The sequence below is a fragment of the Somniosus microcephalus genome, chromosome 2 (genome assembly GCF_052327205.1).
Source record: "Somniosus microcephalus isolate GS21.2 chromosome 2, FLI_Smic_1.0, whole genome shotgun sequence".
NCBI classification, from domain to species: domain Eukaryota; kingdom Metazoa; phylum Chordata; class Chondrichthyes; order Squaliformes; family Somniosidae; genus Somniosus; species Somniosus microcephalus.
The window spans coordinates 25834924-25862917 of record NC_140988.1 but is presented as its reverse complement, the minus strand read 5'-3'; the positions used below and the strand labels follow the sequence as shown (position 1 = coordinate 25862917).

General features: G+C 43.0%; 1 protein-coding gene across 5 annotated transcripts in view; it reads left to right on the top strand.

Annotated features, from left to right (window-relative positions):
* Nucleotides 1-27994, top strand: part of pigg (phosphatidylinositol glycan anchor biosynthesis class G (EMM blood group)) — a 72974-nt gene that overhangs the window by 19091 nt on the left and 25889 nt on the right. For 2 of the 5 annotated variants that reach the window (XM_086007683.1, XM_086007700.1), the window contains 8 exons: nt 1420-1632; nt 3335-3552; nt 6853-7134; nt 9066-9526; nt 14148-14339; nt 16652-16961; nt 20183-20346; nt 21791-23669. In XM_086007683.1, the coding sequence (XP_085863809.1) occupies nt 1420-1632; nt 3335-3552; nt 6853-7134; nt 9066-9526; nt 14148-14339; nt 16652-16961; nt 20183-20346; nt 21791-22013 (2063 nt within the window). In that variant the 3' untranslated portion in view covers nt 22014-23669. The other 3 variants (XM_086007692.1, XM_086007709.1, XM_086007719.1) reach the window with 3 other exon arrangements.

Here is a 27994-nt window from a genome sequence, read left to right as displayed (position 1 = left end):
GGACATCCCAAAGTGCTCTCTGGCCAATGAAATACTTTTTTTTAACATGTAGTCACTATTGTAATGTAGGAAACGTGGCAGCCAATTTGCACTCCCACAAACAGTACTGTGAATAATGACCAGATAATGGCCCAGAAATTCGGGTCGGGGGCTTCCCGCGGGTGCAAGCCCCCGACCTGCACTTAACTAGCGTGCCGGCCGTTGAGCTGTGGGCCCGCGTGGGATTCCGATCCTGGGCCTCCTCCAACTGCCGGCGCGCAGTGCTTGCGTATCCCAGGGGCGCAGTTAGTTCGATGCGTCCCCTGGGATCACGTGGGCCATGGAGAGCCAATGGTAGCAGGGAATGCTTCATTCATAAGTTTGACAGGAAGAGCGGTCAAACCTATAAATACTATAAGCCCCAAAACATCACTAAAACTTCAAATACATTTTTTAAAAACATCTCTTTTTTAAAATAACTATAAATTACATGAAATAACTATTTTAAACAATAATTTAAATTTTTGAAAATAATTACATTTTCTAACGGGGCTAAAAATAAACTTCCCTTTCTTTAAAGTATTTATAAAAATAACCTGTGGAAAAATGTTTTAATTTTAATTAATTCACCACTTACCTTGTTAAAAGCAGGCCTTGCGCCTGCTTTTTAAAAGTGTAACTGCTGGAGACCTACCCTCCCGGAGAAACCTGCAAAAAAAAATGTAAGTTCGATGCGCACGCGCTGCCTCTCCGGCGCACGTATTCCACCCCTTCTTTCAGGGGAACGGAAGTGCCGGTTTCCCGCACATGCGTAGTGCATGCACGAAACCGGCACTTTCGTTGGGCCTACGCGTACTCGCGTGTTGGGACCCGAATTTCTGGGCCATTCTGTTTTTAGTGATGTTGATTGAGGGATAAATATTGTCCAGGACACTGTGGATAACTCCCCTGCTCTTCTTTGAAATGTTGCCTTAGGATCTTTTACGTCCACCTGAGAGAGCAGACAGAGCCTCGCTTAACGTCTCATCCGAAAGACGGCACCAGCGACAGTGCAGCACTCCCTCAGTACTGCACACTGGAGTGTCAGCCTAGATTTTTGTGCTCAAGTCTTTGGCGCGGGACTTGAACCCACAACCTGTTCTTGAGACTTTCATACAAGCCTGTAACATTTGGAAACGAGCAAAAAACATGACCGAGTATTATGCTGAATTTTTAAACAAATGGCACTGATTACTAATTCCTCATGAAACATAAACCTGGCTCATGGAGGATTATATTAGTTTTGCAGACCAGGATGTTATGGAATGAAGGTGGAGTTCTGCTGTTACATTCTCCTCATTGGGAATAAAACTATCTAGAGATAATACGTTTTGTGTGATACAATTTTTGGATCCTAGATAAAATCTTAATTTCATTTCTCTTACCTTCTCTAACTTCTAGATTCCTTTGCTGCTTCTGAATATGTGGAACAGACAGACCTCACTTCCACTTTGGCATTAGGATTTGGTTTGCCTATTCCACGGAACAATTTGGGACGTCTCATCCTAACTGTCCTTGAGGAAAGATCTTTAAGGGAACAGCTTAGATATTTGCATCTTAATGGATACCAGCTGAGTATGCTGGTTCAAGAGAGTGTTCCTGCTTACGAGAAAGGTAAAGTCGGGCAGCTGCATTTCAGACAGCACCACATTTAAATGTTGGATGAGCCACAGAGAGAGGCTTCACACCAGCTTCTAAAGATGGGAAGGAAGTATTCTTTCTCAAGGTTTATTTAAATGCTACTGGAGAAGCTGAGTATTTTGCCAGCTCTGTTTACTGCTGTGTGCTTTGAAATTATTGTCCACTCAAAATATTGAACTTTTCTTAGAAAACAGTCTTAAAACATTCCCTCCCCTTTACTGTTGCCCTGATAGTCGTACTTGAAGTGCCTTGGGGTCTTCAAGCACGCACAGTGGGATTTTTAAGAATTCTGAATGACACCACTTCACCCTCTGGCACATGATGTGCCTTAAGGCTTTTGCGTTGTTCCGAGGTGATTCAAATAGAATCGCACACAAAAGCCTGGTTTCATGCGCTATCAGCGAGGGATCAGAACAGATTTGTAAAACTACCCACCCTTCCAGAGTTCTTGGTGCGTTTGTGCCCCAACGAACTCACCAAGTCCTGTTCAACCATCACCCCTCTACACGCTGATCTACATTGGCTCCTAGTCCATCAATGCCTCGAAATTAAAACTCTCATCCTTGTTTTCAAATCCCTCTATTGCCTCGCCACTCCCTATCTCTCTAATCAGCTCCAGCCGTACAGCCCTTGGAGCTCTGCATTCCTCCAATTCTGGCCTCTTGTGCAGCCCTGATTTCCTTCACCCCACCATTGGCAACCGTGCCTTCAGCTGTCTAGGCCCCAAGTTATTGAAGACCCTCCCTAAACACCGCCACCTCTCCCCCTCTCCCATCTCCTTTAAGATGCTACTTAAAACCTACCTCTTTGACCAAACTTCACCTGTCCTAATATCTCCTTTTGTGGCTCGGTGTAAGAATTTGTCTGATAACGCTCCTGTGAAGTGTCTTGGGATATTTTACTATGTTAAAGGCGCTATATATAGATGCAAGTTGTTGAAAAGATTTTGGTGTCTAAGTCACTGGTCCCTGATGGCACGCATCCTAGGCTGGTGAAACAATTAGAGGGATTAGTGGAGGCTCTTGAGCAGAATTTTTCAAATTCTTTAAATATGCAAACTGGGCTGTGGGAGTAGCCAACGTAACACCTTTATTCAAGAAGGGAAAGAATGATAAACTCTGTAATTATAGACCAGTTAGTCTAATCTCAGTTGTGGATAAACTCTTCGAATCCATAATTTGAGATCAAATTAGGGAGCATTTAGAAATGGCAACATAAGGTTGTTTAAAGGTAAGTTGTATTTAACAAATGTAAAGAGTTTTTTTTTGAAGAATGTTGGACAGATGGAAGGAATACAGTAGATGTACAGACTTTCAGAATGAGTTATGAGGTGTCTCACAGGAACCTTGTTAGAAAAATTCAGATTTATGGCATAAGAGGAAATGTAGCAACATGGATAGAGAGTTGGTTCACGGACAAGAACAAAGAGTGTTGTTTGGATTGGAGGTGGTATATCCTGAGGTCAGAGCTGCGCCCACTTTTATATATGGATATAGCACCTCCCTAAGGTTGCCTGCAGGCATTCCTGCTGCAAAGTTTTTTTTTGTACGATAGGAGTGCTGTGCAGGCTTCATTTGGCTATAACTTACTGTTGCAGGAAACGGAGGTTGTTGAACACTTTTATTGTGATAACTTTCCTCAGCCTAAATAAAGCTTTTTGTTTACCTATTTGCAGATGCTGGGTACAAACTATTTGGAATAGCACAAAAATCTCATGGTTCCTGGATCAAACTTTACTTGGAAGGTAATACTTCGGAGACTCTTGCAAACCTAGGAAAGAAGGTGCTGAGGCAGTATTTGGATGCCTTGAAGTTCATGAGTTCCTCACTTTCCAAAATTGTGGCACAGTATGATATGTACTCAATGATTGTAGGAACAATCATTGTGGTGGAGGTAAGAGCTATTGCATAATACAGAACTGATTTCTCCTCTCTTCCCCCTTCCCGTTCCATATTTGGTTGTTTACAGTTTTATATAGGGAGAAGATGGTGGCCTACAAATTGGATTGCGATGTGTCCGTTTTACAGGCGAACGGTGTGTGTGCGCTCATTCCCTGCTGAAAGTGCGCCGCCCGCCATATTGGTAAAGGCCACTCCATAAGCATCCAGGACGCACCCCTGAAAGAGGCGTTGGGCTTTTTGCTTACGCAAATAGGAGGCCCAAGACCTTTTTACGGCCCTTTTTACAAAATTTGGTTGCGCATGACTGCAGAATGCACAGATGTCAAGGCCTTGGAGAGGGTGCATAGGAGATTTACTATAATGGTACCTTAGATGACAGACTAGATAAGCTCGGATTGTTCTCCGTGCAGAGAAGATTAAGGGGAGATTTAATAGTGGTGTTCAAAATTATGACAAGTTTTCATAGAGTAGATGGGGAGAAGGGCCAATAACCAGAGGGCATAGATTTAAAATAATTGGCAAAAGAACCGGGGGAGATGAGGATTTTTTTTTATGCCGTGAGTTGGAATGCACTACCTGAAAGCAGATTCAATAGTAACTTTCAAAAGGGAAATGGATGTATGCTTGAAAAGGAAAAAAATTGCAAGGCTTTGGGGAAAGAGCAGGGGAGTGGGACTAATTGGATAGCTTTTTCAAAGAGGCTCTGCTGTGCTGTAAGTTTATATAATTCTGATACAAAAGTAGCAGCATTTAAGTACTAAACTGCGAAGTATGCAAATTATTTAGTAGATATTGTTAACTGGCAGAATTAATGTGAGGTTACAAAGGCAGTTTGTATATGTCAGTAATTCAGCATTAACTGACTTTGCTGATTATAAATTGATGCAAAGATCCATGTCTGCGATTGATATACAGCTGGCGAGATTAGTTTATGCTCAAGACTCTTTATCAACTCTAATGTAAAATGAGAACCTCTATCTGATTCTATGCACAGGGGCAATTCTTATCTGCTGACCACGTGAGAAATTAGCAGGATAGCAGTGACCTCTGCTGAAACCCTCATCCATGTCTTTGTTACCTCTAGACTTGACTATTCCAACGCACTCCTGGCTGGCCTCCCACATTCCACCCTACGTAAACTTGAGGTCATCCAAATCTCGGCTGCCCGTGTCCTAACTCACACCAAGTCTTGTTCGCCCATCACCCCTGTGCTCGCTGACCTACATTGGCTCCCGGTTAAGCAGCGCCTCGATTTCAAAATTCTCACCCTTGTTTTCAAATCCCTCCATGGCCTCGCCCCTTCCTATCTCCGTAATCTCCTTCAGCCCCACAACCCCCCGAGATATCTGCGCTCCTCTAATTCTGCCCGCTTGAGCATCCCTGATTATAATTGCTCAACCTTTGGTGGCCGTGCCTTCTGTTGCCTAGGCCCTAAGCTCTGGAATTCCCTGCCTAAACCTCTCCGCCTCGCTACCTCTCTTTCCTCCTTTAAGACTCTCCTTTAAACCTACCTCTTTGACCAAGCTTTTGGTTACCTGCCCTAATTTATCCTTATGTGGATCGGTGTCAAATTTTTTGTCTTAAAATACTCCTGTGCAGCGCCTTGGGATGTTTTACTACGTTAAAGGTGCTATATAAATACAAGTTGTTGTTGTTGCTGTGCATTTGGATGCAGGCAAACATTCTACCAATTTGGTGAAGAGGCACATAAACGTGAGAGTGTACTTATTCCCTTTTGCGATTTGGTCACACCCAATCTATTTGATCAAGGTTGAGGCAAGCTCCCCTACTGTGAAGGGCCCTGTGATAACTGGTGGCTCTTTGAAATTTCCAATATACCAAACACTTTTGAACGTCGATCTCGGAGCATGCAAGTCCACTAAGCGGTTTGTTTGCTCCGGCTCCTCATTGTGCTCCACAGAGCTCATTTTGATGATGTGGCCATGTTACTCCCCTATGGCACAAGGGAACTACCCATTTACTCGATCCCCCTTTGGGGCATGAGCTACGACGTTATGTACCTGGAACATATCTTTTGTTCGGTATAGTTTTATTTACAACTCCCATTTGGTCTGAAGATTCTCTGCAGTAATGGGGCATGTATCAGGATCTTGAGTATGAAGATGCATTTTACCTACAGTTTTGTTATCTCTGTGTTTCAACTAAATCTCCATCAGGTGCAGCTCAACATAGGGTAACAATAGTCCTCTGTATTCTGGATTTCCCTCTGCCAGGTTGTCACCTTCACTCAACAGTGGCGGAGCCCAGCACGTGAGTGCAAGAGACAGGGCAAGAATCTTTAGCCAAAGGTGACTCCTCCCAAGGACCCAACCATCATTGATGCCAATGTCCAGCCAATTTGGTTTACTGAACATGATATTAAGAAGTGGTTGTGTGTACTGGACACAACAAAAGCTACAGCAGGACCTGGGCAGCATCCAGGTTTGGGCTAGCAAGTGACATTTGTGTCACATATGTGCCAGGTAATGACTATCCTCAGCCATAGAGGACCCACCCACTTCCCCATGGCCTTCATTGGCATCACCAAACCCAAGTCCTTCTCCCTTGACATTAACAAGAAACCTAACAGGACCAACACTGGCTACAAGAACAGGGCAGAGATTGAGACAGGTGGCTCATCCCCTGACACCTCGATGACTTTCCACCATCTGCAAGGCTCAAGGCAGGAGTGTGTTGGAATACTCATCATATACCTGGATGTGTGCAGCCCCAACAACACTCAAGAAACTCAACACCATCCAGGATAAAGCAGTCTGCTTGATTGGTGTCTGGTGTACTTTGGCTGCAGTGTGTACAATCTACAGGATGCACTGCGACAACTTGCCAAGCTTACGTTGACTTCAACTCTCAGCCCCGTGACCTCTACCACCAAGGACAAGAGCAGCAATGTCATGGGAACGCCATCACCTCCAAGTCGCGCACCATCCTGGACAGATATTGCCGTTCCTTCATCGTTGCTGGGCGAAAATCCTGAAATTCCTTACCTAACACCTTCTCCGGGCGTCCTCTTCATCCCGAGAACAAATTAAAGAAAAGATTGATGAAACTTTACTGAGCAGTTTTCTGAGAGATCTGTTCTGCAGGCTGTTCTCACCACCTCACCTCACATCTGCAGCTGCACACTTCTACCACAAGATGGAACTTTAGAAGCTGCAGATCTCCAGACCGATACCAACAGCCTGATTAAAGTATTCATGAAAATTTGCTTTTTTTTTCTGGCTTGCTGTGGGAGATCCATTAATATCTTAACAAATGTTTGCTTATATTTTAGGTTATTTTCCTTCTGATAGTAAGTACTCCAGAGGCACTGGGCAGCACTGCTGAATTTGAAGTACCCGTGTCATCACCATTCTACTCCCTCCTGTTTTACCTGCTGTGTCTGATATTCGCAGCAATTCATGTTGTTGTATGTACATCGACGAAAACATCTTGCTATTTTTGTAATGTGTCCTGGCTACTGGCTGCAACAGTGATTGTACTGATATCTGCCCTGAAGTGCGTGCTCCTTTCAACTCTTTGGAAGCGATTTACAAATGGGAAACCTCAACATAAGGTGAGTCACTGATACTGAAGTGTACTTCTGTAATCCGAGGGTAGAGCAAGCTACCAGTAGTTGCATTTAAACAAATTAAGTTGAGGTTGAGACTTTGCTAATATTTCCACCAAGAGCTAAAATTCTCCTAAACTTTGTAAAGATAGCTGCTGGAAATGTACAGATTTTGGTGAGCGTACATTTTGTCCAACGCCATAAAATGGCAGTGTGCAGAGGAAGTGACTCATGAATGGACTTGTTTGTCCAGTTTGTTTTCATTTTATTTTACCTCTTTGCAGCTTCTCCATATCTTTTAGCCCTACAGGGTGTGGTGTCAAAATTTGCAGATGATGCCAAAATAGGACACGCAGTTAATTCTTTAGTAGACCAAAGGAAGCGGCAAAGGGATATTGATGAGGTGAGGGAATGGGTTAAAAAGCCGCAGATGGAATTGATACATTTTGGTTTTTTAAAAAAAAAGCGATAATTATACTGTGACTAGAATTAGGCTCTATGCTGTGGAAGAGAAGAAGGATTTGGGGGTTACAGGTTTACAGGACATTAAAGGCAGCACCTTCGATTGATAAGACTGTAAAAAAAAAATCTAGGTTTTATCGCGCGTAATGATGAGCCTGTATAAAAGCTTAAGATCTCAGTTAGAATACTGTGCGTCGTATTGGGCTCCACACCATAGGAAGGATATTGAGCCTATAACGAGGGTACGACTCAGATCCACTAGGATTCTGCCTGGATGGAACAGGGTATGTCGCAGCTCGGTGGTAGCACTCTTGCCTCCGAGTCGGGAGGTTGTGGGTTTAAGCCCCATTCCAGAGACTTGAACACATAATCTAGGCTACAGTACAGAGGGAGTTGCTACACTGTCGGCCATGTCATCTTTCGGATGAGACATTAAACCAAGTCTGTGCTCTCGGGTGGACGTAAAAGAAGTAGAGCAGGGGCGTTCTCCCTGGTGTCCTGGCCAATATTTATCCCTCACCCAGCGTCAATCAAATAGATGATCTGCTGCTTTTTCCAACATTACAACAGTGACTACAATTCAAAAGTACTTCATTGTCTGTAAAGTGCTTTGGGATGCCCTGAGGTCATGAACGGCACTATTTAAATGCAAATTCTTCTTTCTTAGTTTGGGGGGGTGGGGGTGTCTAGAACAAGAGGTCATAGATACAAGATTAAATGTAAGAGAGCAAGAGAAGCTGTTGAGGCTGTGGAATTCACTTCCAGGGTTAGTGGTTGCAGCAGAAACGACATCAACATTCAAGGTTAGATTGGATTGGTGGCTAAAGGAAAAGGGGTTTAAGGGCTATGGAAACAGGGTGGGTAAATATGATCAGAATTATTTGCTCGTGTGAAGGCTAAACGCCTACATGGACTGGTTGGACCGAATGGTCTGTTTCCGTGTTGTAACTTTGAGTTTTGTTAAAAGCTCCTCTGCAACTGCCTGGGTAGCGTTTTTGCATTTATTACATTTGCGAGATTTAACGTTTCAGAGAATAGTGTATTATTTTCACTTTTTGATTTGACATAAGTGCTCATTCCAAGTTGCATAACTACCCCAACATTCCTTTCCGGTTTAGAGCAATTGCTGCAGATTCTTGAGCTGGTAGCATATATGTTTTGGGTCAGTAATAGGGCAGTTATTTGTCTGTGAATAGTATAATTACACCAGGTATTGAATAAATTCAGCTAGCCCCACGGTTCAGCTATTTCAGTCAGAGATTATTTGCAGTTCCTGCTGTGTATTCTATTTTTAATGAAACCTGAAGCTTGACTGAATTTGCACATTGTTTCCAAGTCGGCATTTTTCTTCTTTGATTTCTGCCATTCTAAATTAATTTAAATTCAGTGACGACTGTTGGAACAAATCCATAAAAACAGTTTACTGTTAAGTAAGTTCCTACTAACTAGTAGTGTATGTTTTCTTTCCCATGCAGAGTTGTGCCGCAGTTGGTTCAAGCTGGTCTGAGTTAGATCTGGTTCTAATACTTGGGACTTTTGGACATACTCTGAGTCTTGGTGCCAGCAGTTTTATAGAAGAAGAACATCAAACGTGGTACTTTCTAGTCAACACGCTTTTGTTGGTGTTCTTTCAAGATGTTTGCAGGAAATATTTTGCAGCCAGTGACTCTAAAGGCAAACCCAAAAAAAGCTGGAAACCAGAAGACGATGATTGCAATGAACAGCAAACCACTGTCCATGGCTTATTCGAAACTTCCTATTGTGACCAAAAAGACGATAAATCAAAAGCTTATATACGATCAGGTGGAAGCTATGAAAAGTGGTTGGCCTTATCAAGCCCCTGGGTTATCCTCGTGTTTTGTCGGGTACTCCGCTGCTTGAACCAGACCGGAATCAAATGGGCTCACGAACCAGACCTTGGCCACTGGCTGACAAGGTACATGAAAATACAGTGTTATAACTTGATTCTCCCTTGGCATAGGTATAAAATGTGGAAATAAACCACCTTTCTTAATAATTTCATTGAAAACCTGTTATTTTGGGTATAAATATATTAAGGTACTAATACAGTAGAATATGGTTATAATTATTGATTTGCCAGTGGCCCAATAATCACTATAACTGATTGTTACAGATAACTCCCCATGTTTGCAGCTGCTCAGTGCTAAACAACATATTAAACAACTGATTAATCATAGAATTACAACACAGAAACAGGCTGTTCAGCCCAAGCAGTCGATGTTGGTGTTTATCCTCTACATGAGCAGTGGTCCTAATTCCATGTGCCCACTCTGTTCCCACATCCCTTTTCCTTCAAGTACCTATCTAAACTATTGTTAAATGTTGACATGGCTCTGCTTCAATCACTGTGTCTTGGTAGTGCTTAATCACAGCCTCGCAACCCTACAGGTTTAAAAAAAAAGTTCTCCTCTCCTAACTTTCTTGCATTTAATCGTCTGTCTGTGTCCCTTTGTTCTAGACTCTAAATCACTGTTAAACATCACCTGTAGCTAGTTCAGCACCATTCGTAGAGCACTTGTGTTGCCTATTTTTCCTTCTAACGTGCAGTATTTTACATTTCTCATCTACCAGTGTTCTGCCCACTTGCATATTTTGTCCACCTCATTCTGTCGGTTATAAGCTGTCTCCTCCCAATACCGCTGCTCCTTCTAGTTTAATATCACCTGCAGATTTGACCGGTTCACATTGGATTTCTGAGTTCATATAATGTGTAAATTAGAAACTGCAGCAGGCTTAGCGCTGAACCCTGGACTCCCTACTCGGAATCCCCCATTTCCCACCGCCCCCATTCCGATGTAACTCCTCCAACAAGTATTGATTGTTTACCACACCCCAACCAATTTCTTATCCAACTAAAACATTTACCCTGAATACCCACAGCTTTGATCCTACCTAATAGTCTTGCATGTATAACTTTGTCCAGTGCTTTCTGGAAGTCTAAGTACAATATGCCATGAGGCTTACTCCAGTCCACTTAGGATGTCACTTCCTCAAAAAAGATTGATCAGGCAGGTTCTTTGGTTTCTGAATCCATGTTCACTGCTGTTTATTAAGTTATTATAATTTGAGGATGACAGCGGGTTTGTATTTTCAGTAAATACAAAAATGTCCTAATGTTTCTCAAGTTCTTTCTAACGCTTAATTAAAAAAAGTGTTGTTTACTCATACAATAGGTCATTTTTTTACATTTGTTTATGGGATGCTGGCGTCGCTGGCAAGGCCAGCATTTATTGCGCATCCCTAATTGCCCTTGAGAAGGTGGTGGTGAGCTGCCTTCTTGAACTGCTGCAGTCCGTGTGGTGAAGGTACTCCCACAGTGCTGTTGGGTAGGGAGTTCCAGGATTTTGACCCAGCGACGATGAAGGAACGGCGATATACTTCTAAGTCAGGATGGTGTGTGACTTGGAGGGGAACTTGGAGGGGGTGGTGTTCCCATGCACCTGCTGCCCTTGTCCTTCTAGGTGGAAGAGGTCGCGGGTTTGGGAGGTGCTGCCGAAGAAGCCTTGGCGAGTTGCTGTAGTGCATCTTGTAGATGGTACACACTGCAGCCACGGTACGCCGGTGGTGGAGGGAGTGAATGTTTAAGGTGGTAAATGGGGTACCAATCAAGGAGGCTGCTTTGTCCTGGATGGTGTCGAGCTTCTTGAGTGTTGTTGGAGCTGCACTCAACCAGGCAAGTGGAGAGTATTCCATCACACTCCTGACTTGTGCCTTGTAGATGGTGGAAGGGCTTTGGGAAGTCAGGAGGTGAGACACTTGCCGCAGAATACCTAGCCTCTGACCTGCTCTTGTTGCCACAGTATATGGCTGGTCCAGTTAAGTTTCTGGTCAATGGTGACCCCCAGGATGTTGATGGTGGGGGATTCGGCGATGGTAATGCCATTGAATGTCAAGGGGTGGTGGTTAGACTCTCGCTTGTTGGAGATAGTCATTGCCTGGCACTTGTGTGGCGCGAATGTTACCTGCCATTTATCAACCCAAGCCTGAACGTTGTCCAGGTCATGTTGCATGCGAGCATGGACTGCTTCATTATCTGAGGAGTTGTAAATGGCACTGAACACTGTGCAGTCATCAGCGAACATCCCCATTTCTGACCTTCTGTTGGAGGGAAGGTCATTGATGAAGCAGCTGAAGATGGTTGGGCCGAGGACACTGCCCTGAGGAACTCCTGCAGCAATGTCCTGGGGCTGAGATGATTGACCTTCAATCACCACAACCATCTCCCTTTGTGCTAGGTATGACTCCAGCCAGTGGAGCATTTTCCCTCCGATTCGCATTGACTTCAGTTTTACTAGGGCTCCTTCACACCAGTCAGTCAAATGCTGCCTTGATGTTGAGGGCAGTCACTTTCACCTCACCTCACCTCTGGAATTCAGCTCCTTTGTCCATGTTTGGACCAAGGCTGTAATGAGGTCTGGAGCCGAGTGGTCCTGGCAGAACCCAAACTGGGCATCAGTGAGCAGGTTATTGGTGAGTAAGTGCCGCTTGATGGCACTGTCGATGACACCTTCCATCACTTTGCTGATGATTGAGAGTAGACTGATGGGGCGGTAATTGGCCAGATTGGATTTGTCCTGCTTTTTGTGGACAAGACATACCTAGGCAGTTTTCTACATTGTCGGATAGGTGCCAGTGTTGTAGCTGTACTGGAACAGCTTGGCTAGAGGCGCGGCTAGTTCTGGAGCACAAGTCTTCACGATAGCCGGGATGTTGTCGGGAGCCCATAGCCTTTGCTGTATCCAGTGCGCTCAGCCGTTTCTTGATATCACGTGGAGTGAATCGAATTGGATGAAGACTGGCTTCTGTGATAGTGGGGACCTCAGGAGGAGGCCGATATGGATCATACACTCGGCACTTCTGGCTGAAGATGGTTGCAAATGCTTCAGTCTTGTCTTTTGCACTCACGTGCTTGGCTCCACCATCATTGAGGATGGGGATATTCCTGGAGCAGCCTCCTCCCATTAGTTGTTAATGGTCCACCACCATTCACGACTGGATGTGGCAGGACTGCAGAGCTTTGATCTGATCCGTTGATTGTGGGATCGCTTAGCCCTGTCTATAGCATGCTGCTTCCACTTTTTAGCATGCATGTAGTCCTGTGTTGCAGCTTCCCCAGGTTGGCACCTCATTTTTAGGTACACCTGGTGCTGCTCCTGGCATGCTCTTCTACACTCCTTATTGAACCAGGGTTGGTCTCCTGGTTTGATGGTAATGGTAGAGTGAGGGATATGCCGGGCCATGAGATTACAGATTGTGGTGGAATACAATTCTGCTGCTGCTGATGGCCCACAGCGCCTCATGGATGCCCAGCTTTGAGCTGCTAGATCTGTTCTGAATCTATCCGCTTTAGCATGGTGGTAGTGCCACACAACATGATGGAGGGTGTCCTCAGTGTGAAGATGAGACTTTGTCTCCGCAATGCTGTCATGGACAGATGCATCTGTAACAGGTAGATTGGTGAGGACGAGGTCAAGTAGGTTTTTCCCTTGTGTTGGTTCCCTCACCACCTGTCGCAGGCCCAGTCTGGCAGTTATGTCCTTCAGGACTCGGCCAGCTCGGTCAGTAGTGGTGCTACCGAGTCACTCTTGGTGATGGACATTGAAGTCCCCCACCCAGAGTACATTCTATGCCCTTGCTATTCTCAGTGCTTCTTCCAAGTGGTATTCAACATGGAGGAGTACTGATTCATCAGCTGAGGGAGGGCGGTAGGTGATAATCAGCAGGAGGTTTCCTTGCCCATGCTTGACTTGAAGCCATGAGACTTCATGGGGTCTGAAGACAATGTTGAGGACACCCAGGGCCACTCCTTCCCGACTGTATACCACTGTGCCGCCACCCCTGGTGGGTCTATCCTGCCGGTGGGACAGGACATACCCAAGGATGGTGATGGAGGAGTTTGGGACATTGGCTGAAAGGTATGATTCTGTGAGTATGACTATGTGAGTATGACTATGTCAGGCTATTGCTTGACTAGTCTGTGGGACAGCTCTCCCAATTTTGGCACAAGTCCCCAGATGTTGGTGAGGAGGACTTTGCAGGGTTGACTGGGCTGGGTGTGCTGAGGTCGTTGCCGGGTGGTCCGTCCGGTTTCATAGCGGTTAGTTACAACTGAGTGGCTTGCTAGGCCATTTCCAGAGGGCAGTTAAGAGTCAACCACATTGCTGTGGGTCTGGAGTCACATAGGCCAGACCGGGTAAGGACGGCAGATTTCCTTTCCTAAAGGACATTAGTGAACCAGATGGGTTTTTACGACAATCTGATAGTTTCATGGTCACTATTACTGATACTAGCTTTTTATTCCAGATTTATTTAATTAACTGAGTTTAAATTCCCCAGCTGCCGTCACTGGATCATTAGTCCAGGCCCCGGGATTACTAGTCCAGTGACATTACCACCATGAAATCATATTTGATTTTGGATGAGGGGGGGATTAGTTGTGTAATAAAATTAAAGTAGTTCCAAAAATATGAAATGATGAGGTGGTGGACACTTTATTTCGATGATTATTTATTGTGTGCTGTTTTTTTTCTTTGCAGTTCCAGTCATAGAAATGAACTCTCCATGCTGACAGCAGTATCCCTCATTCTGATCTTTATTTTGGTTCAGAGGCGATGTTCCTCTGTTTCTAAAGCAGCACTGGCACTCGGGCTGGTGGGAATTTACTGCTATCGTGCAGCAATTGGAAACGTAATATTTCCATGGAAGCCAGATAAACATGATATTTCAAAGTAAGTACTTTGGTAACCAGTATGGGCAATTGTCACATTTGTTAAGCTTAATATGGCAATTTAAACCTTGAATTAAAAAAAATAAATTCACAATATTAGATATGTGGTGATCACAAACAAAAATTGTGCCTTTTGTACCCTTTTACCATCACAAAGTAGGCATTTTAGGTCATATCAGTTGCTCTCCGTGTTACCAGCCAATGTTGCACATCAGTTTTTTTTTCAAAATTAGTTAGATTTTGTATTTTGAATCGTTTCTGTGCCCTTATTGCATTAGTATACCAGCTAGAAAAAGACTTGCAGAATTCCATGTTAAAACATTGCACCCAGCAAAAAAAATGATTTTACTCAGCCATCAAAATTTACATCAGCATGGACTCTCGTGCTGCAGACAACTAAAGGGCAAGGAGACATCGGAGAACTGGTAGCAGAATAGCGTATTCCCCCAGCCCTGTTCCCAAGTAGATTCAGGCCCCAGGGGGTGGTGACCCACAGCTTGACAAACCATCGATTTTGAGGAATTAAAAATGCAGGTTGAAAATTAAGTGGGCAACTTCCTGAATGACACCTCGGTTAAATTAGTGGGATGACCTTCCTACATGTAATATGAACCTTAAAATGGCTCTAGTACAGGGCTATAGGAATTTACTACAGCAGATTAAAAAAGATGCGCAGTGAACCCAAGAGAAAAATACACCTAAGAATGTTAAGCAGAATACAGGAAACTTTTTTTTATCCGGCACCGGCGTGGTGCCGGTTTATCAAAAAGTCCGGATTACAGGGAGGTATATTAAAAGGTACGAGAGCTCCGTACACAGCAACAAATCCAGGCTTCCCTGTTGCTTAGCAACAGGTGCAGGAACCCCGGCCACAAGATCCAAGCGTTGGTGCAGGAACCCCGGTTACACAGCCACAGATCCAGGAACGGCCACTAATATGAAGTAAAACTTACCTGAACCTACTCCTGAATTTTGCCGTTAACAGAGATTTCCGGTTATTTAGGTGCCGGTAAATTGAGAGTTTCCTGTACTACAAATTTTGTCTGATATTCGTAACAGTCAAAAGACAAAGTTCGAACTGTAAAATATACAGATGGCAGCGATTTTAAAGAAAGTAAAATAGTTGAGCAAGAATGAAGCAAAGATACAATTAAGGAAAGAGACTTGCATTCACAGGGGAAGGAAATTAATGATCCCTAAAATAGGGGATCACTGGTGGTGGGGCGGGGGAAAGTCCAGATTGAATAATCATCCATGGACTCTGGGTGGAGTAGGACTGATATGGGTGGGATGGCTATAATTGAATAATTAGATGTGGGCTCTGGATGGAGCAGGACTGATGGGCTGAATGACCTTTTCTCACTGAATGTTTTTGTGTTTGAGTTGAAGTAGCGCTTCACACAGTGAATTACTTTTGAAGTGAAGTGACTGGTTTGTAGGAGAATGCAGTAGCCATTCAGTGAATCTCTTGTTTTGTTGGTATTGGTTGTGGGAATACAAGCCTAGGAGAACTTCTTACTTCTCATCAGATAGCATCATGGAATCTTGAATATCTATCAGAACAGGCAAGCGGGATCTTAGTTTAATGTCTCTTTTGAAGGGCAGCATTTTCAACAATGCAGCACTCCTTCATATAACACTGCTTTGTGGTATCATACCATAAAACAGCATATGCAATTTATCAGGAGCAGCACATAGTTAAAAATCTTGATTTCTGGTGCAAATCTGTAGGGAAAAATATTTAAGGGCATGGAAAATGTCTTGAGGCACAAAGCAATCTGCTTTTAATTAATGGAGCATTTGAATCAACATGTTATTAAGGGCTGGGATTCTTCCTACTCTGCCCCAGATAACCCTGCAAATCAGGGCCCTAACTGGACAGGCAGCAAAAGGTTTAGCAATCCTCTGTGCTGGCACTCTGTAGGGTTTTAGCTAGTTAAATTCCTTTGCTAATTGCATATCCCTAAGCCTTAGCTTTGCCAATCTGCACCTAAACTCTCTGGATTTGGGTAAGTGAAGTGTGTCCCTTCAGTGAGAGAGTGTCCAATATAGAATGTACAATCAGACACTCTACTTGTGTTGAATTTTCACAGTAGAGAAGACTCTTAAACTTGGTGATGGTTTTTTTACATGTGTTGGACATCCATAGCTGACCAAAAGAAAAAATTAAATCACCATTGGCAGACTATTAATGATTAGCGGTTTCATTCTTTGCAGTCATTCTTACTACACTAGCTATTGTGAAGGGAGGGAATATGACACTCTTACAGTTTACAGTACTGCAAATGTAATCATTTATTTATTTTTTGTCAGGGGAATAATTGAAGCCCGTTTTGTTTACGTATTTATCCTTGGCATCCTTTTTACGGGAGTTAAAGACCTTTTGAAATCCGAAGTTGCTTCTTCTGACACCACGACAAACAGTAGGGGGCTCTGGGAAATATACAATGGACTTGTACTCTTGGCTGCGTTGCTCCTTCGCCCTCACAACTTGCCAGTGTTGTTGTTCATTCTTATGGTTCAAATGATTATGACCAGATTTATATGGAGGATATTGGATTATGATGCAGCACAAATTACCATCATATATTACTGGTTTGGCCAGGCCTCATTTTACTTTCAGGTACCTCCTTTTTTCTCTCGCTCACTGTTTTAACATGCTTAATTCTGAGCTTTAATTCCCAGCAAAGGATTATGATTTGATGTTTTTAAGCTTTACTAGTCCAATAAGATGACACCAATACACTGCAATCAACATCAGTTTTAGAATGCAAAATCACCACCACGTTTATAATTATTGCTAATCTCAAAAGAGTTTGATTTCAGAAATGTGAAACTAATTTCACTGAAGCAACCTCTTCTTTCAAGCTTTTGTTCTCTCCTTTCAGTGCGTTGTCTTGACCTGATAAAATATATTGGCTAAAGATTGACGGGCAGCTGGCTATGAAGAATTTTTTGGTGCCGAGTCTTGTGACTCTTGTGTGTTCCTCAATGCCAATCGACACGGAGAGCCACATTCCAGTCAGAATCCTGATGGTGCAAATTGGGATGAACTGAATGCAGCCTTCAAATGCCAAGAGTTTTTTTTTAATGATTCAGGTGGTGTAGCCGGAAAGCTGGCTGGCTGCATTAGTCCTGAAGGATGCCTGATTTTACATTGCTATTCAGCTTTGCCGTCAATTGGTTTTTAATTTCAGGGGACAGCTGCTACTTTAGTGCAACCGTTGACTTCTCTTCAGCCCCCAGGTTGCTCCTAAAATGTATGCGTCATTGCAGATGGGATTAAGACTACTGCACATGTGGAACATAAACACCATTTGGTCAAACGGCCTGTTTCTGTGCTTGAATCACATAGAAGTTACATGAGGGCTATAGCACGCCTATCTACCACTAGTTAAATGAGAAGTTCACAAGAATTCCCAGACCTCGAACAGATTAGATTGTTATAACCACCTGATATCACCCTCCACACCTACTCGGACCCCGGATATTAGTTTGTTGATGCTGCAAGCTGACCCAGCCCTATCTACAAGTCAACTTCATCCCACCACAGGATGAACGGGTTAAAAGTGGGCCATTGAGAGGCTGAGCTTTACTCCACCTGTGGCCGTGCTGTGAAAAGACATGGCACATGATGACTAGCTTCAGGTGTCCCGTGGCAACAAGTGAATTGTCAGCCTAAAACAAAACTTGAGGCACTCGACTTGAGTCCTATGATTTTTTTTTTTTTTTACACTCAACACTGCAACCTAGCAACATTTTTCATTCGTAAGTATTCAAGCAGAGACGAATATCTTAAATTCTTAATGACTTGGAGAAAATAGAAGTTAAAGGGTTAATCGGTGCTGGCGGGGCGGGGTGGGAATGGGGATGCAGCAGTTTCAGAACTGCTGTACTGCAAATTTAAAGAAACATTGCAGTGATTTGAAAAGTTCAAAATTTCATCTACAAATAACAAGATATCATCCTGTAAGGATGTAATTCTCCAAACTCCTGTTCCTCTTATGTTTCACTCTCTGCATTTAATGGTGGTAGACTGGATTTACAAAACCTGCTGGAATCAGTTTCATGTAAAATAAACCTGCACAAAGTTCCTGACAGTGATACAAAAGCAAAATACAGCAGATGCGGGAAATCTGAAATAAAACCGAAAATGCTGGAAATACTCGGCAGGTCAGGCAGCATCTGTGGAGAGAGAAACAAGAGTTAAAGTTTCAGGTTACTTTAGGCCATTGACCTGAAACGTTAACTCTCTTTCTCTCTCCACAGATGCAGCCTGACCGGTTGAGTATTTCCAGCATTTTCTGTTTTTAATTCCTGACTAATAGTTGTATTATAACTATACAAGTAAATGGGCTCCAAAATGGAAGCACTTGCATCCTTTTGGATGCCAAAATGTTAGATAATGCTAGAGAGACAAGCTTGGAGTCGTTGTGTCTGCCAGGAATGAGAGCTTTAGATGCAGGTGGTAAATCTCACGTAGCATAGCTTCACTAACATCGTCCACCGTCATATTCACCCACTGCCTCCCACGTTCCACCTAACACACTGGCTTCAGGGTTTAATATTTTGGTGCTGCAGGGGATGTTGATCAGAGTTTCTGATTAGTATTGCTCGAGACAAGCTTGGAGCTGTTGTCTCTGTGCCAGGAATGAGAATTATAGCCGCAGAGACTTCGCTTAAAGGTTTATTAGAGGAAATGCTACTCACCGAGAACACACACGGCGATGCGAAGGCTGCGGAAGACCTCACGTTACAGTCGCTGAGTTCAGTCACAGGGTGTTTAATCCCCGGGTCTCCCTTAACTTTGTGACAATAGTCTCTCTCTTATCCCCAGATAAAAAGGCTATTACACTGTGTCCTGCATTCTTGGTTTACACTAACTTGCATCAGCTCAGCATTCCAAAGATTTGTTGACTTCTATGGTATCTGTGGGTGGAAGTTTCATGACCTTACCTATGCTTATGTTGGCCTTAAGACAGTAATACAGATAGGCATATCTACAAGGAAGTTGAAGCTACACAAAAAAAAAACAGGCAACTATCCTTACAACTCTAGCTATACCAGCCGTAGCGGCCTTGAATGTCTGAGCTGATTTTTGGGCATTTTCCAGAATGCTGTTGCCAGTAGATTCTGGAAAACCTATTGGTTGTTACTAAATTGAGTCTCAAACATAAAATGGATTCTTTAATGCAACCGTTCCTATTCCATTCCCAACAGCTCTCTTCCCTCCTGCCATTTATCCATCTGTTCCAGCAGCTTTCACTTCATTTGTTTAATATTATACATCATGATATGGATACAGGAAATCCCCAACTTTAATTTAATTGTGGTCGGACATTGAAATTCCAACATCAAACACGTCAGACTCAACGGTATATTTGAATAGATTGCGACCTTGAAGGGCATGACGTCTTTAGATATACACACATAAAGATACTGCACCCCTCACTGGTCAACTCTTTAGATGTGTGAGTAATACCATAGGAGATCAACCAGTATACTTTAGTGTACTGAAAGTCTACAGCTTTTCCAATTGGCCTGGGCTATTCAGGGTTTAATACTGCAAGATAAAACTCACTTGTATTATTCAGTAACAACTTTGTTTATTTTGTTGTTCCTATCTGCAGTTGCATTTTTGAACTGACAGCTCCTGTGTACATAATACTGTCTTTCATTTTTGGATCTATGGGGCTCAGGTGGAGTGTATTCAATTGTTATGATGCTTGTTTTTTGTGTCTGCTCTATGACACTATGGCAATCCATAACTCTTAATAGGAGATGAGACTTAGAAATCAGATTTGCAAAAATGTGAATGTTATTAAACTTTTATTTTCTCTATAGGGGAATTCAAATAGCATTGCAACAGTGGATATATCAGCTGGTTTTGTGGGTTTTGAGAACTATGTTGAACTGCCAGCAGTCTTCCTTACAATATTTACCACTTATATAGGCCCGCTGCTGTGGGCTGTGCACCTAACCTGTTACATGAGCTCAGAAAGAAGCAGGTAATGACTTATTTAGCTTTCTTGCATTGGTATCAATATTGAGGGAAAACACCACTCCCTCATTTGTTTAGCTTCCACTTAGAAATAGGAACTTCGTAAACTTGTTTTAATCGAGTAATTAATGTTTAATTTGGGCTCTACTCTACTTTGCAGTAGTATCTAAATTAAACATTAGAATTAGGCTTAACCTCTTCATAAATACACACTTTTCAAGCTGAATTTTACAGTGGTGGTTGTACAAACTATAGCCATGTTCTTCCACAATGGTGCTAACTCCCTTCATAATAGGTCCATGATGCATTAAAAAATGTATTTGGGACCAACTGTTCATCTAGTGCTTCATTACTAAGATTCCCTCAGAGGTCACTAGTGAAAGAGGAGAACAACCACTCCTTATGGGGAAGATTCAAATCTGCTTGAAAAATGTTTTCAGTGTTGATCACTGCTCAATGAGTAGGACTTCTTTGTGCAAGGGAAAATCCTCCAGTGGCTGGAGTCATACTTGACACACAGGAAGATGGTTGTAGTTGTCGGAGCCCAGTCATCACAGCCCTGATGCTGCAGGAGCTCCTCAGGGAAGCATCCTCAGCCATCCATCTTCAGCTGCTTCGTCAATAGCCTTCCCTTTCAAATTCTCAAAGATGGCAGTTTGGGAATTTGAATTCAGTTTTCAAAAAAATCTGAACGTAAAATGTTGATATCGGCAAAAGTGACCATGAAGCTGTTGGAATGCAAAAATCCAACTGGTTCACTATTGTCCTTTAGGAAAGGAAACCTGCTGTCCTTGCTCGGTCTGACCTACGTGTGACTCCAACCCACGCCAACATGGTTGACTCTCAACTGCCCTCTGAAGCCACTCAGTTGTAGCTTGCAGCAATTCAAGAAGGCCACCACCTTCTCAGGGCAACTAGGGCTAGGCAATAAATGCCAGCCTTGCCAGCGACGCCCACAGCCTGAGAATGAATAAAATCTTTGCTGGGCTCAGTTTAATTCTAAACAATTTCACATAAGTACTCAGCATAATATGCAAATCAAGTGCAGAGCACATGTTTCATTCATTGTATACTTTGTAATTTGCTATGTGCTTCCCCTTTGTGCTTATCGTTTCTTGATGTGACAACTAGCGTTTCACCTGTGGAAGGCTGACTGGGCATCTTCAACTTTGAAAAAGAAACAATTATAGACAAGAAACGTCAGTGTTTCTGTTATCTTATTCCTGTTAGTATTCAGGTTCAGATTTCTATGATTTTGTTCCTGCTGCAATTCAAGTTCTTGACAGTAAAGGAAAACAAATGCTTATATAGCAGGGTACAGCTTTAGTTAATCTCATGCTAAATGAGCTGAGTAGGTTTAAGTTTTGAACAGCTGTGTCATTTAAATTATTCTTGTTAATGTTCTGTTTGCGATGTTGAGCATTCACACTGTGTAATACTTTTTGTGGCAGGTATTCTTCTGCAGCAGTGGGGCACAGCTGTTACTGTTTTGTTCTGTTACGAGCAATTCCAGCTTCAGTTTATATAATTCTGGTTACCTCGCTACGCTATCATCTATTTGTCTGGAGTGTTTTCTCTCCAAAATTGCTCTATGAAGGTATGCATACATTTGTAACGGCAGCAGCCTGTGTCATGTTCACAGCAATGGATCAGAAACGAATGCTAAAAACCTAATCTTAAAAAATTGAGTACTGGACTGGGTTCGGATCTGTGTATTCGTAATAAAAGTTTTCAAAATCTGTAATATAACAATTCTTGTAAAGGAAAATTGTTGAATTGATGGAATGCGTGTGAAGATCTATATCATGTAACTTCCTTTTCTGCTGTTTTATAATTTAGAAATGTTCCTGTGGGGTGGGGGGGTTGTAGCGGGTGAAATTTGTCTTGGCAATAGCGCAATACGGGCGATAGCGAATCAGCAGCCTATTTTACACTCCGCCCGATTTTCATTTCCAAATTAATGTAAAGCGGGCTGCTGATTCACTATCGCCCATTTTGTACTACTGCCAAAGTCGAGTTTCACCCCATAGAGTTATAGAATGGTCTGCTTCTGTGCTGGAACGTTTGACTTATCAAGTCTATGCAGGTGTTATTTTCCAAATGAGCCACCTAGTTTAATTCCACTCCCCTGTTTGCTTCCCACGCCCTCAGTATTCCTCTTTTTCAAGCAACTGTTATTTTCAAATAATTATAGACTCTGCTTCAACAACAGTTTGTGGCAGAGAATTCCACATACCAAGCATTCTCTGTGTGAAGACATTTTTTGTAATCCTTTAATTCATTTCGTGATTACCTTAGATTTGTGCAGTTTTAATAGGGAAAATTATGTCATCTCTTACTTTTTAAGAAATCTGTTTTCAGGAATATTTTTTTTTGTTGATTTTGGGATAGGACTGTTAGTTCAGGTTCATTTGATAAAATTTGTCAGTCATTGGTATTTTAATAAGTCTCTGTTGCTTCTGCCAACTTGTACAATTCTTTTTTGAAGGCATGAGCTTTGTCAAATTGGGTAGTACCATGAAGCTCATCCACCTTGCTGTATACATGGGCTCATACTTGAGTTCATACCTTGGTATTACATTGCAATTTGGCTTCTTCAATCTACATTATAGTAAGTAAATGACTTGGGATGTGATTGAGAGCTTGTGAAAGAGCATTGGTCCAGCCCCACCTGAAGTACTGTGTATAATTCTGGTCACCATATTATGAGAAATACGTCACAGAGCATGCAGCAATGGACAACTAAATTGATAGCTGGGATTAAGCATGAAGATGCTGCAGAAACAGTTAATGTTTTGACTTGAGATGGGAAAGCTCAGGTGATTTTAAAGAAGTATTCAAGATCCTAATATATAAACAGCAATAGGGTTGAATTTCCACAGGCGTCCTACCGATCCGTCCACCATAACTTTGGTAAAAGATTGGCAGAAAGCCCGGAGAAACAGCGGAAATAAGATTCTACATTGCCTCAAACTTAGAGGGAGGGTTTATATGTAACTACTTTATGTAGAAGGTGGTGGATGGACTGCCAAGGGGGCTGATTGTATCAGCAAATTTGAGAGAGTTAGATTTGATAACGGTAGGATGGGATATATTTTCTAGCCGGACCACACTTGACCTTGTAAGGTCCTATATGATCCTGTGTACATTTTAAATAAACTGAGGCATTTTAGGAGGTACACTAATCTTGTGTTTCAAGACAATATGCTAAAATGGACTAGCTCTTATGAATTGATTATGGCAGCATCTACTTGGTAATGCACAGAAATTACATGATCTATTTTTCAAAGCAAAGCAAGAGAATAAAGTGATTTCTTTTCCAAAAAAGAATTACTGTCATGATTTTAGAACTTTTGGTTTTCCTCACATGTGCCCACAAATGCATGAATTCACCAGCCTCTCACCTCTAGTGTGAATTGTAATGTTTGAAAAGACATGACAAGATCGTGAGTGTTAAAAGGCATATCTGGTCACTTTCAGCAGCATGTTCCATCCAGTAAGACATAGTTAGTGGGGCCTCACTAAAGACTCAAATCTCATAAAAACCATAAATCTGATAAAGAGCCTCCAGCTGGATCATTAGTGAGGCCAGTCGGAGCAGTGAAAATTCTTTATTTAGTTAAATCAGAACTTGTCAAACATTTTTAGAGGCTCACAAAGCCTGCAGTTTAATGAATACTGCTCTAGGCCAAAGACTGTTTAACACATTGCAGTGATCAAAAAGTGTGAATGTGTTGGTTGGGCTCTGACTGCAGCCATTTTCTCACTCCTTTCCAGTAGTGAGAGATATCTACCTTTTTTAGGTGGGTATATAAAGTATTTGGAACATAAAACAAAATAATTCAGCTTTAACTGGTGTGTTGATTATAAATTAACACAAGATTAGTGTCAGATTGATACAAATTTATGATTAAAACTTTGATATCTGACACTTCAACAGCATTAGATAGTCAGTCTATTAAATATATTAAGGTCTATATGCTCATAGTTAGCAATGTTTCCAGAACTTATGTTATCCTTGAGTTGGTGTAGTGGAGCTGGTTACCTGGCCTTCCTTAGGGATGATGGTGTCAGCATCCTGAGACTAAAAGGTGATATCTGTTTCCTCTTGGATCCTCTGCTCCTGGATAGAAACAGAAGATAGGAGCAGGAGTAGGCCATTCGGCCCCTCGAGCCTGCTCCGCCATTCAATGCGATCATGGCTTATCATCCAATTTCAGTACCCGGTCCCTGCTTTCTCCCCATGCCGGGGTAACCCTCCTCCCCTCTCCGGGACCGGGCCTGGGCCTCAGCGGCTTAGAAACATACATAGAAGATAGGAGCAGGAGTCGGCCATTCGGCCCTTCGAGCCTGCTCCGCCATTCAATGAGATCATCCAAATTCAGTACCCGGTCCCTGCCTTCTCCCCATATCCCTTGATCTCTTTAGCCTTAAGAAATATATCCAACTCTTTCTTGAATATACTTAATGAACTGGCCTCCACCGCCCTCTGTGGAAGAAATTCCTCCTCATTTCAGTCCTAAATGGCTTACCCCTTATCCTTAGACTATGACCCCTGGTTCTGGACTCCCCGGCCATCAGAAACATCCTGCATCTAGTCTGTCCAGACCTGACAGAATTTTATAGGTTTCGATGAGATCCCCTCTCAATCTTCTAAACTCCAGTGAGTATAAGCCCAATCGACACAATCTCTCCTCATACGTCATTCCTGCCATCCCAGGTATCAGCCTGGTGAATCTTCACTGCACTCCTTCCACGGCAAGAACGTCCTTCCTCAGGTAAGGCGACCAAAACTGCACACAATACTCAAGGTGCGATCTCACCAAGGCTCTGTACAACTGCAGTAAGACATCCTTGTTCTTGCACTCGAACCCTCTTGTTACGAAGGCCAACATACCATTTGCCTTCTTAACCGCCTGCTGCACCTGCATGCTTACCTTCAGCGACTGGTGTACAAGAACACCCAGGTCTCTTTGCACTTCCTCTTCTCCCAATCTATTGCCATTCAAATAATAATCTGCCTTCCTGTTTTTGCTACCAAAGTGGATAACCTCACATTTATCCACATTATAGTGCATTTGCCATGTTTCTGCCCAATCACCCAACCTGTCCAAATCGTGCTGGAGTTTCACGACATCCTCCTCACAGCATACCCCCCCCCCCCCCCCACCCAGCTTTGTGTTGTCTGCAAATTTGGAGATATTACATCCAATTCCCTCGTCCAGATCATTAATATATATATTGTGAACAGCTGGGGTCCTAGGACCGATCCTTCCGGTACCCCACTAATCACTGCCTGCCACTCGGAAAACGACCCGTTTATTCCAACTCTCTGCTTTCTGTCCGCCAACCAGTTCTCTATCCAAGTTAATACCTTGCCCCCAATCCCATGTGCCTTAGCTTTACATGCTAATCTCTTATGCGGGACCTTATCGAAAGCCTTCTGAAAGTCCAAATACACCACATCCACTGGTTCTCCATTATCTATTTTACCAGTTACATCCTCAAAAAATTCCAGTAGATTAGTCAAGCACGATTTACCTTTTGTAAATCCATGTTGACTTTGTCCGATCCAGTCACTGCTTTCCAAGTGGTCTGCTATTACATCTTTTATAATGGACTCTAGCATTTTCCCCACTACCGATGTCAAGCTTACCGGTCTATAATTCCCCGCCTTTTCTCTACCACCTTTTTTGAATAGTGGGGTAACATTAGCTACCCACCAATCCATGGGTACCGTTCCAGAGTCTATCGAGTTCTTGAAGATGACCAGCAATGCATCTACTATTTCTAGGGCCACTTCCTTAAGTACCCTGGGATGTAGATTATCAGGCCCTGGGGATTTATCAGCCTTCAGTCCCATCAATTTTCCTAACACCATTTCCCTACAAATAACTGATTTCTTTCAGTTCCACCCTTTCATCAGACCCTATGTTCCCCGGCATCTCTGGGAGGTTATTTGTGTCCTCCTTTGTGAAGACAGAACCAAAATATGTATTTAGTTGCTCAGCCATTTCTTTGTTCCCCATTATAAATTCCCCCGATTCTGACTGCAAGGGACCTACGCTTGACTTCACCAATCTTTTTCTCTTCACATATCTATAAAAGCTTTTACAGTCAGTTTTTATGTTCTCTGCAAGCTTACTCTCATATTCTATTTTCCCTTTCTTAATTAATCCCTTTGTCCTCCTTTGTTGAACCCTAAACTGCTCCCAATCTTCAGGATTATTGCTTTTTCTGGCCAATTTATATGCGCTCTCCTTGGACCTTATGCTATCCCTAATTTCCCTTGTTAGCCACGGTTGGGTCACCTTTTTTGTTTTATTTTTATGCCAAACTGGAATGAACAAATTCTGTAGTTCATCCATTCGGTCTTTGAATGTTTGCCATTGCCTATCCACCGCCAACCCTTTGAGTGCCATTCCCCAATCAATCCTACCCAACTCGCTCCTCAGACCATCGTAGTTTCCTTTATTTAAATTGAGGACCCTAGTCTCCGAGTCAACTACTTCATTCTCCATCTTAATGATGAATTCGATCATATTATGATCGCTCCGACCCAAGGGGCCTCGTACAACAAGATTGCTAATTAATCCTTTCTCGTTACATAATACCCAGTCTAAGATGGCCTGATCTCTGGTTGGTTCCTCGACATATTGGTCCAGGAAACCATCCCGTAAACACTCCAGGAATTCCTCCTCCACAGTATTGTTACTCATTTGGTTGGCCCAATCTATATGTAGATTAAAGTCACCCATGATGACTGCTGTGCCCTTATTGCACGCTTCTTTAATTTCTCTTTTAATGCCATCCCCAACCTCCGCCTTACTGTTTGGAGGTCTATAAACCACTCCCACTAATGTTTTTTTCCCCTTAGTATTTCTCAATTCTACCCATACGGCTTGAGACGGCCGATTGCGGCTGGCGAGCCCGGTTGCCGGGGTCCCTCTCCGCTCCCGAGCCCCACCACCCCACCCCCCCCCCCGCTAACCTGCTCGCTTCCCTCTGCCCGCGCTCTGTGGGCCCTGTGTGGAGGTGCGCGTGCAGCGCGAGCAGCTTGCAGTGAGCCCAGCCAGCCTTTACCAAGATGGCTGGCCGTTGGTTCGGCAGCGGGACGGCCGGGCAGCAGACGCCCAGGCTTCGAGGCCTGCCTGCAAAAACGGTGAAAGGTAGGAAAATTATAGAGGTTAGAGAAAAGATTTACAAATGAATTAACTTTTTTTTTAAAAACAATGTGTTTTAAAAGCAACTTATTTTTTTGCTGGAAATGTAGATTTGAAAAGAAACACAAAGCGGGATAAAGAAATGAAGAGTTTGGAATCAAGATGGCGGCCACTCACCTCGGTTCAGAATGATAAGGCCCGCCCCCACACACACCGATTGGTCAACCGTCAGGTCACTGAAGCGTAGGATTGGTCAATCGTCCTGTCACTCAACTGTAGGATGGCCCGCCCGCACATGCAATGAACCCGCCCGTGACGCAGCGATTGGTCGACCTTCACGTCACTCGATGCTAATGAGCGGAATTTTGAACGTTTTTTGGATACCGTTGACACAATCTTTGTCCAACGAAAAAGTAAATACGCCTACAAGAGTCCCCTAATGATGAGCTTTTTTTTGATATAACACATGTGTAGGTACGCTCTATAACTTTT